At 46.2% G+C, this 14,921-nt stretch overlaps 1 protein-coding gene across 4 annotated transcripts in view; it reads right to left on the reverse strand.

Moving 5' to 3' along the window:
• LOC110535069 (tetratricopeptide repeat protein 28) overlaps nt 1-14,921 on the reverse strand; it is a 330,426-nt gene that overhangs the window by 100,765 nt on the left and 214,740 nt on the right. For all 4 annotated transcript variants that reach the window (XM_036935884.2, XM_090190664.1, XM_090190663.1 and 1 more), the window contains 3 exons: nt 13,893-14,040; nt 5,060-5,332; nt 4,238-4,368 (listed from right to left, as the gene is read on the reverse strand). In XM_036935884.2, the coding sequence (XP_036791779.1) occupies nt 4,238-4,368; nt 5,060-5,332; nt 13,893-14,040 (552 nt within the window). The remainder of the gene's footprint in view (nt 1-4,237; nt 4,369-5,059; nt 5,333-13,892; nt 14,041-14,921) is intronic.

Raw genomic sequence — 14,921 nt, forward strand, 5'->3', positions numbered from 1 at the left:
TCTAGATATGATTAGGAAGGGTGAGGGCTTTCATAGTAATCCTTCCTGTCTGACTGAGAAGGCAGGGTTGTAGGGGCACGGAAACACACACACGCACGGAAACACACACACACACACACACACACAAACACGCACACACTCATTAAAAGCTACCATCTGGTCAGCCAATTACTGCCAGTGCCTAATATGTTTTTTAATTTTTGTTATTTTTTATTTCACCTTTATTTAACCAGGTAGGCTAGTTGAGAACAAGTTCTCATTTACAACTGCGATCTGGCCAAGATAAAGCAACGCAGTGCGACACAAAACAGAGTTACACATGGATTAAACAAACATACAGTCAATATCACAACAGAAACAAGTCTATATACACTGTGTGCAAATGAGGTAAGATAAGGGAGGTAAGGCAATAAATTGGCCATAGTGGCAAAATAATTACACTTTAGCAATTAAACACTGGAGTGATAGATGTGCAGAAGATGAATGTGCAAGTAGAGATACTGGGGTGCAAAGGAGCAAAAAAAAAATATAACAGTATGGGGATGAGGTAGTTGGATGGGCTATTTACAGATGGGCTATGTACAGGTGCAGTGATCTGTGAGCTGCCCTGACAGCTGGTGCTTAAAGTTAGTGAGGGAGATATGAGTCTTCAGTGATTTTTGCAATTCGTTCCAGTCATTGGCAGCAGAGAACTGGAAGGAAAGGCAGCCAAAGTAGGAATTTGCTTTGGGGGTGACCAGTGAAATATACCTGCTGGGTGCTGCTATGGTGACCAGTGAGCTGAGATAAGGCGCGGCTTTACCTAGCAAAATATTGTAGATGACCTGGAGCCAGTGGGTTTGGCGACGAATATGAAGCGAGGGCCAGCCAACGAGGGCATACAGGTCGCAGTGGTGGGTGGTATATGGGGCTTTGGTGACAAAACGGATGGCACTGTGATAGACTGCAACCAATTTGCTGAGTAGTGTTGGAGGCTATTTTGTAAATGACATCGCCGAAGTCAAGGATCGGTAGGATGGTCAGTTTTAATGTGAACTGGGTACTGAGACCCCCAAATTAAACACAGACCCCCACACTCCTTACCTTATCCACAAGCACACTCAAATACAGCTCACCCTAACACTACTGTAACTTAACCTGTGTGCATGACATACTGTACGTAGGTCTAGGCCTTCCACTGATGTCTGTGGTCTTTTGCCTATCTATCTATGTGGAGGTATTTGTGTGAGAGATGTGAGGGGCCTTTGGCAGTTAGCTGTAGCTTTGTTTCTCATTGTGTGGTTATGTCTGGACTGTATAAACGTCCTCTGATATCTGCGAAAACAAACAGTTGAAGCGGCTGGAGAGGTGCTGGAGGGGAGGATAAGAGATGAGGGGAGCAGTGGGACGGGGGAAGCAAGGAGGGGCGGGGAGGAAGCAGGGAGGAACAAGGGGGGAAAGCAGGGAGGGATGAGGGGAAAAGGGAGGGACGGGGGGGAGGCAGGGAGGGACGGGGGAAGCAGGGAGGGACGGGGGAAGCAAGGAGGGACGGGGAGGAAGCAGGGAGGAACAGGGGGGAAAGCAGGGAGGGATGAGGGGAAAAGGGAGGGGGGGAGGCAGGGAGGGATGAGGGGAAGCATGGAGGGACGGGGAGAAGCAGGGACAGATGGCGGAAGCAGGAATGGACACGGGGGATGCAGGGATGGACACGGGGGATGCAGGGATGGACACGGGGGATGCAGGGATGGACACGGGGGATGCAGGGATGGACACGGGGGATGCAGGGATGGACACGGGGGAAGCAGGGATGGACACGGGGGATGCAGGGTTGATCACGGGGGATGCAGGGATGGACACGGGGGAAGCAGGGATGGACACGGGGGAAGCAGGAATGGACACGGGGGATGCAGGGATGGACACGGGGGATGCAGGGTGAGACGGGGGAAGCAGGGAGAGACGGGGGAAGCAGGGAGAGACGGGGATGAAGGGAGAGACGGGGATGACACGGGGGAAGCAGGGAGAGACGGGGGAAGCAGGAAGAGAAGGGGGAAGCAGGGAGAGACGGGGATGGACACGGGGGAAGCAGGGAGAGACGGGGGAAGCAGGAAGAGAAGGGGGAAGCAGGAAGAGACGGGGATGGACACGGGGGAAGCAGGGAGGATGGGGGAAGCAGGGAGAGACGGGGGAAGCAGGGAGAGACGGGGGAAGCAGGGAGAGACGGGGGAAGCAGGCAGGGACGGGGATGGACACGGGGGAAGCAGGGAGGATGGGGGAAGCAGGGAGAGACGGGGGAAGCAGGGAGGGACGGGGGAAGCAGGGAGGGACGGGGAAAGCAAGGGCATTCTTCTCTCTGGGCTGGGTGACGGAACTGTGCTGGAACGAGCACCCCCCACAATCACCACAGAGGTCAGGCAGAACACACAGAGAAAGAGAGAGAGAGAGAGAGAGAGAGAGAGAGAGAGAGTGAGAGCGGGGTTAAGGGAGACAGAGATAAACTAGCCCTTTTTCTCACTGTCTGGCCCTCCCTCTTCCTCTGCCTACCCTCCCTCCCTCATGCTCTCTCTCTCTCTCTCTCTCTCTCTCTCTCTCTCTCTCTCTCTCTCTCTCTCTCTCTCTCTCTCTCTCTCTCTCTCTCTCTCTCTCTCTCTCTCTCTCTCTCTCTCTCTCTCTCTCTCTCTCTCTCTCTCTCTCTCTCTCTCTCTCTCTCTCTCTCTCTCTCTCTCTCTCTCTCTCTCTCTCTCTCTCTCTCTCTCTCTCTCTCTCTCTCTCTCAACTTCTCACTCTCCCTTGTCCGTCAGTTTTTTCTCTCTCATGTCCTTTGTTTTCTTTCCCCCTCTATTTCATATCCAAACAGCTTAATCCGTCTAAATGGCATTCCTAAAGCAACATATGTTGCCAAAGCTGAATCATGTACAGGATAACTGAATCATGTACAGGATAAATATCTCTATAATATCTGCATAAACGTTTTGCATTGATAACGAGGAGCACCAGCTGTTACTAATGGCCCTCCCATTGGTCTCTCCACCTCTCTATCCCTTGCCTTGTCACCTTCACTTGTTCTCCTAGCCCACTTCTCATCCCCCTCTCTCTCTGACAGGAGAACCAGCAGCAGAGGCTTCCTGCTCTTCAGTCTTACCCTTCAGTCACCCTCTGAACAACCAAGACTGAGGAGAGGATGCTGGACACATCACTATGACAACCACTAACAGAAACAGAAAAAAAACACTAGCCATCCATCCCCCATATGACCTCACCCCTCCTATAGCAGAATATAACCTACAACTGAGAGATTTCTCTTACATTTTATCTTTATTTAACTAGGCAAGTGACTTAAGAACAAATTCTTATTTAGGAACAGTGGGTTAACTGCCTTGTTCAGGAGGAAAATGACACGTGACACGTTTTTACCTTGTCAGCTCAGGGATTTGAACAAGCAACCTTTCAGTTTTTTTATTTTATTTAACCAGGCAAGTCAGTTAAGAACAAATTCTTATTTTCAATGACAGCCTGGGAACAGTGGGTTAACTGCCTGTTCAGGAGCAGAACGACAGATTTGTACCTTGTCAGCTCGGGAGTTTGAACTTGCAACCTTCCGGTTACTAGTCCAACGCTCTAACCACTAGGCTACCCTGCCACCCCACATACTACCACCTAGAAAAGACCATCAAAATGACCCAGGAGTAATGTATAGAGCGGGGTTTCCCAAACTGCGGGGCACAGGGGCACAGGGGCTTTCAACTGACTCTTGAAAGTTGTAATAGTAGAACGCAAAATGTGCCATTTCGAAAGTGGGTGGTGCATAATCAGTTGTCCTCTTGTACTGTCAGTCATTGCATACCTCAGAGAGCTATTTAGAACTTATCAGAAATGTACAGAAATGTACAGATCAAAACATAGTTTTTTTTTAGCCCATAGATGTTTTTGTAAAGTTCGAGTCACGCAAATATCACATGAATACACATTAGACATGGCAAAATGTATAGAATTGCAAGAAAATTAGCTTTAAACTGCTAAATGTTCTCTGCAACCCATGACAAAATGTGTAGAATTGCAGGAAATAAGCTTTAAATCTGCAAGTGTTCTCTCCCCCAACAAGAGGGGTGTGAACAATTTGTGTCATGAACAGTGCTTGTGCCCATAGAAATAGACAATGCTGGAAGGGGGGGCCTGAGTGAAAAAGTTTGGGAACCCCTGATAAGAGGACACATCTTCTCCTCATGAGTGGGATGTGGCCATGTGTGTCTCAGTCTCTTACCTCCCTGTCCTTGAGCTTCATAGCCAGGACCAGCTGGTGGCGGTGGTTGGTCAGGGCCTCGCGGTAGTTCCCCTTGGAGAAGAATGCTGAGCCCAGGTTGCCATGGGCACGGCATTCACCTGTTTGGTCACCTGGAGCAGAGGAGGAAAGGGAGGAGAACATGTCACTCCAGGACAGTTTGGGACAAAGCACAGTGTTCCCTATACAAAATCCTCTGAGAACATAATCAATACTTTGTAAGCATCTGTATACTTGTTTGTTTACCACTCAGGTTATATACAGTACAACAGGAAAATCACTACTAAATGTGCTGTCATTCAGTGTAGATTTACAGGGCAGTCATGGTCCTCCGCCATCTTAGAGCAGTGATGCAGTGATGCGTTGGATCTCCTTGACACTGACATCCCATTACGTCCTTAAATGGAGTACTGGGCGTTCTAAGCTGCTGTACAGACAGAGCTCCACAGTAGAAGTAGACCTGCTAAACCTGACCTCCGGGCCCTAGTGGGGTGAGAGGTGGAGAAGGGGAGGCCTTATTACATCTGCCTGATAGACAGGCCCCCCCCATACAGAGCCATAGAGCCAGGCTCTCTACCTAAAAACCACAGCGCTCTGCTCCATCCAGACCCTTATCTCCTGCTGCTCTGCTATACACTGCCCACTTATGTGTCAAACTGTGTGGGGTCAGGAGAGTCAGACAATCTGAGCTGCCTTACACTCACAGTAACTCAGGACCAGATAGAGACACACCAATACACACAGATACGAACATAAATAAACAGACAAAAACACACACACAAACATGCACCCCTGTGGTCTCACCTAGTGTCTTGGAAACCTCCAGGTCTTGCTGCATGTATCCGGTGCTCTTCTCTGCATTGCCCAGGGACCAGTGGGCGCTGCTGAGGGCTGAGAAGACGGAGCCACGCAGCTTGAGGCTGCAGGTGCCGATCTTTAACGCGGCCTCCAGGACCACCACAGATGCGGTGTGGTGGGCCGCCGTCAGCAGCTCCTGACCAATCACTGACACCACCACGAATGGACTCTTGTCCAGCTTCATCTTCTGCAGCTGCTGGTAGGTGGGTTCTAAGGACTCTATGTGGAGGGAGGGAGGGAGGGGAGAGGAGGGGTTAGGGATGGTCATGATGGGGGCTACTGGACTCATTCAGATAGCTTTTTTGTATTCCTTTCAGTTTCATGGAATACACAAGGTTCTCCATACTGCAGCTCACGAACAATGACTGTATACTGCTTAGGTAAATTACTGTACTGTACACTAGTCACGTTGATTGGTTCACCAGAATATCTTGTAAGATGGAAAATCTTAATAGCTCCATATACTCATCCCAGTCCTCAGTGCATCTAGTTAAGTCTGACACAACTACTGTATAATCGTGTACCCAACGATTACGGATGAAAAGCATCATGAAAATAAAATAACCATCATAACTGTTTTGATGTACAGTACGAGTCAAAAGTTGACACAACAACTCATTCAAGGGTTTTTCTTTATATTTACTATTTTCTACATTGTATAATAATAGTGACAACATCAAAACTATGAAATAGCACAGATGGGAGTAACCAAAAAAGTGTTAAACAATTCAAAATATATTTTATATTTGAGATTCTTCAAAGTAGCCTCCCTTTGCCTTGCTTTGTACACTCTTGGCATTCTCTCAACCAGATTCACTTGGAATGCTTTTCCAACAGTCTTGAAGGAGTTCCCACATATGCTTAGCAACTGTTGGCTGCATTTCTTTCACTCTGCGGTCCAACTCATCCCAAACCATCTTAATTGGGTTGAGGTCGGGTGATTGTGGAGGCCAGGTCATCTGATGCAGCACTCCATCACTCTCCTTCTTGGTCAAATAGCCCTTACACAGCTGGTTAAGTGTGCCTTGATTCTAAACAAATCACAGACAGTGTTACCAGCAGAACACCCCCACACTATCACACCTCCTCCTCCATGCTTCACAGTGGGAACAACACATGCGGAGATCCTCCATTCACCTCAACCAGCTTCATGAGGTAGTCACCTGGAATGCATTTCAATTAACAGGTGTGACTTGTTTAATGTTAATTTGTGGAATTTCTTTCCTTATTAATGCATTTGATCCAATCAGCTGTGTTGTGACAAGGTAGGCGTGGTATACAGAAGACAGCCCTATTTGGCAAAAGTCCATATTATGGCAAAACAGCTAAAATAAGCAAAGAGAATCGACAGTCGATCATTACTTTAAGACATGAAGGTCAGTCAATGTGGAAAATTTTAAGAACTTTGAACGTTTCTTCAAGTGCAGTCGCAAAAACCATCAAGCATTATGATGAAATTGGCTCTCACGAGGACCGCCACAGGGAAGACCCAGAGTTGCCTCTGCTGCAGAGGATAAGTTCATTAGAGTTACCAGCCTCAGAAATTGCAGCCAAAATAAATGCTTCACAGAGTTCAAGTAACAGACACATCTCAACATCAACTGTTCAGAGGAGACTGCGTGAATCAGGCCTTCATGGTCAAATTGCTGCAAAGAAACCACTACTTATGGACACCAATAAGAAGAATAGACTTGCTTGAGCCAAGAAAAAAGAGCAATGGACATTAGACCTGTGGAAATCTGTCCTTTGGTTTGATGAGTCCAAATTTGAGACACAGAGGCTGAGGACACAGAGGCTGTGTAAGGGCTATTTAACCAAGAAGGAGAGTGATGGAGTGCTGCATCAGATGCCCTGGCCTTCAAAATCACCTGACCTCAACCCAATTAAAACTGATTACTGCTTACAAGCAAAAACTAAAGCAGGAAGTACAAGTGACTCGCTCAATACAGAAGTGGTCAGATGACGCGGATGCTACACTTCAGGACTGTTTTGCTCGCACAGACATGGAATATGTTCTGGGATTCATCCAAAGGCATTGAGGAGTATACCACCTCAACACCGGCTTCATCAATAAGTGCATGGATGATGTCATCCCCACAGTGGCCATATGTACATTTCCCAACCAGAAGCCATGAATTACAGGCAACATCCGCACCGAGCTAAAGGCTAGAGCTACAGCATTAAAGGAGCTGGACACTTATAAGAAATCCCGCTATGCCCTCAGACGAACCATCAAACAGGCAAAGCATCAATACAGGACTAAGATTGAATGCTACTACACCGGCTCTGACACTCGTCAGATGTGGCAGGGCTTGAAAACTATTACGGACTACAAAATTAAACCCAGCCGCGAGCTGCCCAGTGACGAGAGCCTACCAGATGAGCTAAATGCCTTTTATGCTCGCTTTGAGGTGAGAAACACTGAAGCATGTATGAGAGCACCAGCTGTTCCGGACGACTGTGTGATCACGCTCTCCATAGCCGATGTGAACAAGACCTTTAAACACGTCAACATTCACAAAGCCGCGGGGCCAGACAGATTACCAGGACGTGTACTCAAAGCATGCGCGGACTAGTTGCCAAGAGTGTTCACTGACATTTTCAACCTCTCCCTGGCCGAGTCTGTAATACCTACATGTTTCAAACAGACCACCATTGTCCCTGTGCCCAAGATAGCGAAGGTAAACTTCCTAAATGATTACCGCCTGTAGCACTCTCGTCGATAACCATGAAGTGCTTTGAAAGGCTGTGGTCATGGCTCACAACACCATAATGCCAGAAACCCTAAACCCACTCCAATTAGCATTCCTCCCCAACAGATCCACAGATGACGCAATCTCAATCGCACTCCACACTGGACAAAAGGAACACCTATGTGAGAATGCTGTTCATTGACTACAGCTCAGCGTTCAACACCATAGTGCCCACAAAGCGCATCACGAAGACAAGGACCCTGGGACTAAACACCTCCCTCTGCAACTGGATCCTTGACTTCCTGACGGGCCGCTCCCAGGTGGTAAAGGTAGGTAACAACACATCTGCCACGCTGATCCTCAACACTGGGACCCCCAGGGGTGCGTGCTTAGTTCCCAGTGCTAGGCCTGATCATCGACAATGATGAGACAGCCTATAGGGAGGAGGTCAGAGACCTGGCAGTGTGGTGCCAGGACAATAACCTCTCTCTCAATGTGAGCAAGACATAAGTAAGCAGCAAAGCACCCCCACAAAATCATGCTGCCACGCCCGTGCTTCAAGGTTGGGATGGTGTCCTTCGGCTTGCAAGCCTCCCCCTTTTTCCTCCAAACATAACGATGGTCATTATGGCCAAACAGGTCTATTTTTGTTTCATCAGACCAGAGGACATTTCTCCAAAAAGTACAATATTTGTCGCCATATGCAGTTGCAAACCATAGTCTGGCTTTTTTATGGCGGTTTTGGAGCAGTGGCTTCTTCCTTGCTGAGCGGCCTTTCAGGTTATGTCGATATAGGACTCGTTTTACTGTGGATATAGATACTTTTGTACCTGTTTCCTCCAGCATCTTCACAAGGTCCTTTGCTGTTGCTCTGGGATTGATTTGCACTTTTCGCACCAAAGTACGTTCATCTCTAGGAGACAGAACGCGTCTCCTTCCTGAGCGGAATGACGGCTGCGTGGTCCCATGGTGTTTATACTTGTGTACTATTGTTTGTACAGATGGACGTGGTACCTTCAGTCATTTGAAATTGCTCCCAAGGATGAACCAGACTTGTGGAGGTCTACAATTTTTTTCTAAGGACTTGGCTGATTCCTTTTGATTTTCCCATGATGTCAAGCAAAGAGGCACTGAGTTTGGAAGTAGGCCTTGAAATACATCTACAGGTACAATCCACTTGACTCAAATTATGTCAATTAGCCTATCAGAAGCTTCTAAAGCCATGACATAATTTTATGTACTTTTGCAAGCTGTTTAAAGGCACAGTCAACTTAGTGTATGTACACTTCTGACCCACTGGAATTGTGATACAGTGAATTACAAGTTAAATAATCTGTCTGTAAACAATTGTTGGAAAAATTACTTGTGCCATGCACAAAGTAGATGTCGTAACCGACTTGCCAAAACTATAGTTTGTTAACAGGAAATTTGTGGAGTGGTTGAAAAACAAGTTAATGACTCCAACCTAAGTGTATGTAAACTTCCAACTTCAACTGTATTTGTTTTTTTCTTCTGTGTGTAGCGAACAGCTGACTGAAGACAGGACGGCTGGGCATTCGTGTGGTTGAGTCCGTTTCAGCGGTAACATGGACTCTTTACAACATGATTCTACTTTATTGCGCCTTGCTGAAACAAGCAAGTGTTGTAGCAGACGAGTTGCCTCTTTAGTTGCCCAGGCAACGCCCCCTCCCTGCAGCAGAAGCACATGCAGTCAGGAGCGGAGGAGAGAAGAAAATCTGTGTCTAATATATTTTTGGCTGACCAATAACCGTCATCCAAAATTCCATGACTGTCACATCTACTGTGTTTCAGGGAGCGCAATCAGTGTGTCTTTTGTTGGCTAAATGAGCTGAGCTTGTCTGAGTGATTGCTTTAGAACATGGATTTCACTGACAAACAAGACAAGCATATGAATACACCATTCACAGGTACCACTATTATTGGCAATTTAATACAGGGCAATTTCAAAGACCACTAAAAAAAAGCAGCACAGTGAAATTATATTTCTATGTTCTCTTCATTTTTTCATTTGATGTTGCAGTTTGAGAGAGAAAAGAAAAGCCTGAGTGGGTTTTGAGGGCCGGTGAGTGTTAAGAGTGATGGTGAACATGCTGCTGTAACACACAGGGGAGAGAGGCAGAGGAATGCAGAGCGGAGAGGAGACACACAAGGTGACCTTTGGGAAGGCTGAAAATGCACACAATACTATAAATCAACTGTGGGCAACGCAAGGTTTGGGATCCACAGCCCCTCCAGATTACTGACATTACCCGCCAGCCAGCCTGCCAGCCAGCCCGCCAGACAGCAAATTGGGAGACTGACAGGGTGGGGGACGGGACAGGGGTGACATCCTGTGTGTGAATGTGTGTGTGCGTGTACCTGCCTGTGTGTGTTTGCTGTATGTGTGAGTGTATGTACTGTATATGTGAGTGCAAGTGTGTGAACATGAGGGAGAATATGAAATATACCTGTGCCCCTTCTACAAATATTTTTAGCAGAGTTGCAGTTAATTAGGTCAACTCCTCCCCCACATAGATTTTTCTGTAATGTACCTACCTGTCCAAGGCAGATCGTGTCTGCAGTCAAATGTACTGAATGCCTGCTACTGTATCAGTCATGCCCATGCACTTAAAGACCATGACACTCATTGGTTCAGACAAACACTTACAAACAACAAAATACACATGAACATGATCTGAATAGCCTGGTGGTAGTAGCAAGCCACCCAGACTGAAACTAATATTCACCACACACAAACAAAATGATCCACGTCTATAGTCTTCACAGAAGCATTCAAAAATATCATTGATGATGCTATTTCAAGTGCATCCAAGTGCATCACTTGTGTTCCAGCGGTTGGCAGAATGTAACGCTAGCAGAAACACTGTGCATATCATATCCATTCATAGCTGGTAATTGTATTCAAAGTGATACACAGAGTAGTGTCATAAATCAAACATTGCTATCTCTCTCTCTGTCTCTCTTTCTCTCTCTCCGTCTTTCTCTTTTTCTCTCTCTCTCCGTCACAGTCTTATTCTCTCTCTTTCCCAAGTCCAAGCTCCAGAGTTTCAGCAACAGGGCCTTCTCCAGGGATGATCCAAGGCTCTGGAACTCCTTCCCTCCAGCCATCCATGACTCTGAATCCATCACCATCGTTTAGTCCCTCCTAAAGCCCAACCTCTTCACCTTGGCCTACCTCTAAGCCCCTCCCCACAGACACTCTCTCCCACACACGCTCTCTCTACCCCCCCCCCACACACACACACAACACCTGCTCGCTCACTCATACACTGACACATCACATTCTTTCCTCTTCTTTAAGCTCCTCCCCTTCTCTTTGTTTCATGTTTTGTTACATCCTGCTGTTAGACTGGCGTTGTCTGGTTTTGATATCTCGGGTTAGTTTCATTGAAAAGTCCTATATAAGTCCCATGTACTATTATTACCAATCTTTTACAAACATAGAGTAAATATCATCCACATGTACATAAACAGGTACAGTACATTCATACATAGTTCCTTCTCCTGCTCTCAGGCTTGGTCTCATAAAGGGGAGGCCCTGGGAGGTTGGTGACCATTACAAACCCAGGTAGCGTACATTCTGTTTTCCCCTGCCCTTAAATACAACCATGACTCATTTCACCTTCCCATTTCATGAGCCATTCTCTTCTTTGGGTCTGTGAAGAGGCAGAGAGCTGACTGCTGAGAGGGCTAAATTCCTCCTGTACCCTACGTCTGTTTTCCTGCATCTCCATACATATTAAAAAGAACATACTAAAAGTACTATATTTTCTCATCATCATGATCATTATGGTGACATTGTTTATTATGGTGACATTGTCTCTCCTCCAACCCTAAGAGCTCAGTCAGAGAACTTCAGAGCTGGTCCAAGATAATAATAATTATAATTGTGTGAGTTCTTATATTTGTCCTGTTTCACACATGCACAAGTGTGTATTATACGCATGAGTGAATTTGAAATGTGTTTTTTGCATATCCCAACTCTCCTTGAGACTCCCTCGGAGATTGGGGTCATGGTAAGGGTCAACCATTATCAACAGCGACACTGGAGCAATTAGGGTTAAGTGCATTGCTCAAATGCACATCAACAGATGTTTCATCTTATCAGCTCGGGGATTCAAACTAGCAACCTTTCGGTTACTGGCCCAACACTCTAAACACTAGGCTACCTGCGGCCCAAGTTCACGGGACAAATAGAACAGAAGAGAGCAAAGCCCATTCACTCTCAACACTGACTACTGATTGGGCTTGATTTCTCTCATTTCATTTCACACAGCGATATTCACCGCAGGAAAAAAATATGCATCAAAACCTTGATATCTGAGGAGTTTGAAGCTGAAAATGATCATAGGCGGCAGAGAAGAGAGCCGGGTATATAGAGGGTTCTGAGAGCAGTTTCCCCTCCTTTGAACGCTCTTTGTTGTGGGAAACACAAAGGCGTAGAGTACAGTTGAATTCTGGACTCATGGAAAATCTTTCAGATCTATACGAGGAGGAGAGAGGGAACTAACGTCTGTGTTGCGTCGTGTGGGGAAAATTGTTTGGCAAAGCCACAGTGACAATGTGAGAATGTAATATTGTTATACTAAAGTAAACACAAACAGTGGTGATGGTGTACTTCAGGGGAATTTCATACACACTTTTTGTCTCCTTGAAGACAAAGGACTTTAATATGTTTTCTTACTTTCATTATTTCTGTGCTTTGTTCACTGTTTGAATGAGCACACCTTTATCTGTCTCGCTACGCCCAATGACTAAACATGTAAAGAAAAAGATTCAAGTGAATTTGAAGACTAAACAGATGTATGTGTTGTCCTGAAAACAACAAGTAGCTACTTGACTACAGGTTGGATGTATATCATCAGTATCCACATGGTTCTGTTCATCTTCTTCATTACACTTCAACCCTGTATTTAACTAGCTGGGGCAAAAGTTTAGTAAGACCCTAGCGACACCAAACTCCAAGCGAGGGGAAAATGAAATGAGTGGATTTGGTAATCCCCAGGTAATCCTGGGAGGGGTGTGTTACACGGACGATAAGACGGGCTGGCAGCAACACGCCATCTACGACTTCAGCGAGAGAAAGCAACGCTTTCCTACCTTTTCCTTATCACAGGGTTTTGGCTGCACAACACTGATTATCCTCCCTGTTTGCTGGCGTAACGCTGATTATCTTCCCCCTATGCCAGGAGCCCCTCTGAGAGGATCATTGCTCTTAATCCCCCGACCTAGCCCCCTCTAACAAACCTTGGACTGGCTCCCTCCCTCCGTCGCTAGCTGCTTCCCTCCCTGGCACCATGGGAAACGTGGTAAACAATTAAGAGATTAAAAAGCCTGGGCCAAGAGCTTCTCCTTTTCTACTGAGAGAGAGGCCCAGTCAGGTCCATTGTGTTTAGTGTTGGGCCCACTCTCCAGTCCTTTTGCTGTTAGGCTTCCAGTGACAAGGTTTATGTAATCAATGTACCTCAGATGGGTTTTTCACTCAGTGCTTGCTTGTTGTATTCAGATACAGCCTTTCGCTAACAGGGATTGACAGAGGCGCTCCATGCAGCCTAAAAAACAATGGCTCCTCTCTGAACAGAACAGAAAACAGACATGTGGATCCACTCTCTCTGATCTCTCTCACACATCATGGAGCAGGGAAGTCAGAGTTTACTGAAAGGCCTGGATATTAAGCTACTTGGAGTTGGAAAATAGGCTTCATCAAGGGCAGACAAGGGCTGTGTTGTTGGATGTTTATTATGATAAATAAGTATCTTTTGATCAACCTGACCGATAATCAGTCACACATACACTGAGACAGACAGACAGAGACAGACAGACAGACAGAGACAGACAGAGACAGACAGAGACAGAGACAGAGACAGAGACAGAGACAGACAGACAGACAGACAGACAGACAGACAGACAGACAGACAGACGGTGTAAAGACATACAGTAGTCACTGACAGACAGCTAGAGTCACACTGACACATTAATTGACTGACGAGGATGAAGATTAGCAACATTTAGACCGTTAGAAAGACAGAGGAAAACAAAGAGAGATAGTAAGACAGAAGTGTTACCTCGTAGTGGGGACTTCATGGCAGCCTCCACCATGCCAACCAGTAGCTGCAGGCTCTTGGGGTCTTGGGCCAGCCCCGAGGCGAAGGCGGCCAACGCGTCGGCATGGCGACCAAGGTACTGAAGGGCAACACCCTGTCGGAAGTATGCCTGTGGAGAGGAGAGAGAGAGGGAGAGGGAAGGAAAGGGAGTTAGACCCAATCAAATCATGAGAAAACAAAAAGATTACTTAACACATTGGAAAGAATTAACAAAAACACTGAGCAAACTAGAATGCTATTTGGCACTACACAGAGAGTACACCGTGGCAGAATACCTGATCACTGTGACTGACCCAAGATGTAAGAAATGTTTGACGATGTACAGACTCAGTGAGCATACAGTGCCTTGCGAAAGTATTCGGCCCCCTTGAACTTTGCGACCTTTTGCCACATTTCAGGCTTCAAACATAAAGATATAAAACTGTATTTTTTTGTGAAGAATCAACAACACGTGGGACACAATCATGAAGTGGAACGACATTTATTGGATATTTCAAACTTTTTTAACAAATCAAAAACTGAAAAATTGGACTTGCAAAATTATTCAGCCCCTTTACTTTCAGTGCAGCAAATTCTCTCCAGAAGTTCAGTGAGGATCTCTGAATGATCCAATGTTGACCTAAATGACTAATGATGATAAATACAATCCACCTGTGTGTAATCAAGTCTCCGTATAAATGCACCTGCACTGTGATAGTCTCAGAGGTCCGTTAAAAGCGCAGAGAGCATCATGAAGAACAAGGAACACACCAGGCAGGTCCGAGATACTGTTGTGAAGAAGTTTAAAGCCGGATTTGGATACAAAAAGATTTCCCAAGCTTTAAACATCCCAAGGAGCACTGTGCAAGCGATAATATTGAAATGGAAGGAGTATCAGACCACTGCAAATCTACCAAGACCTGGAAGTCCCTCTAAACTTTCAGCTCACACAAGGAGAAGACTGATCAGAGATGCAGCCAAGAGGCCCATGATCACTCTGGATGAACTGCA

Source organism: Oncorhynchus mykiss, chromosome 11 (genome assembly GCF_057628025.1).
Source record: "Oncorhynchus mykiss isolate SJ-2025 chromosome 11, ASM5762802v1, whole genome shotgun sequence".
Taxonomy (NCBI): Eukaryota; Metazoa; Chordata; class Actinopteri; order Salmoniformes; family Salmonidae; genus Oncorhynchus; species Oncorhynchus mykiss.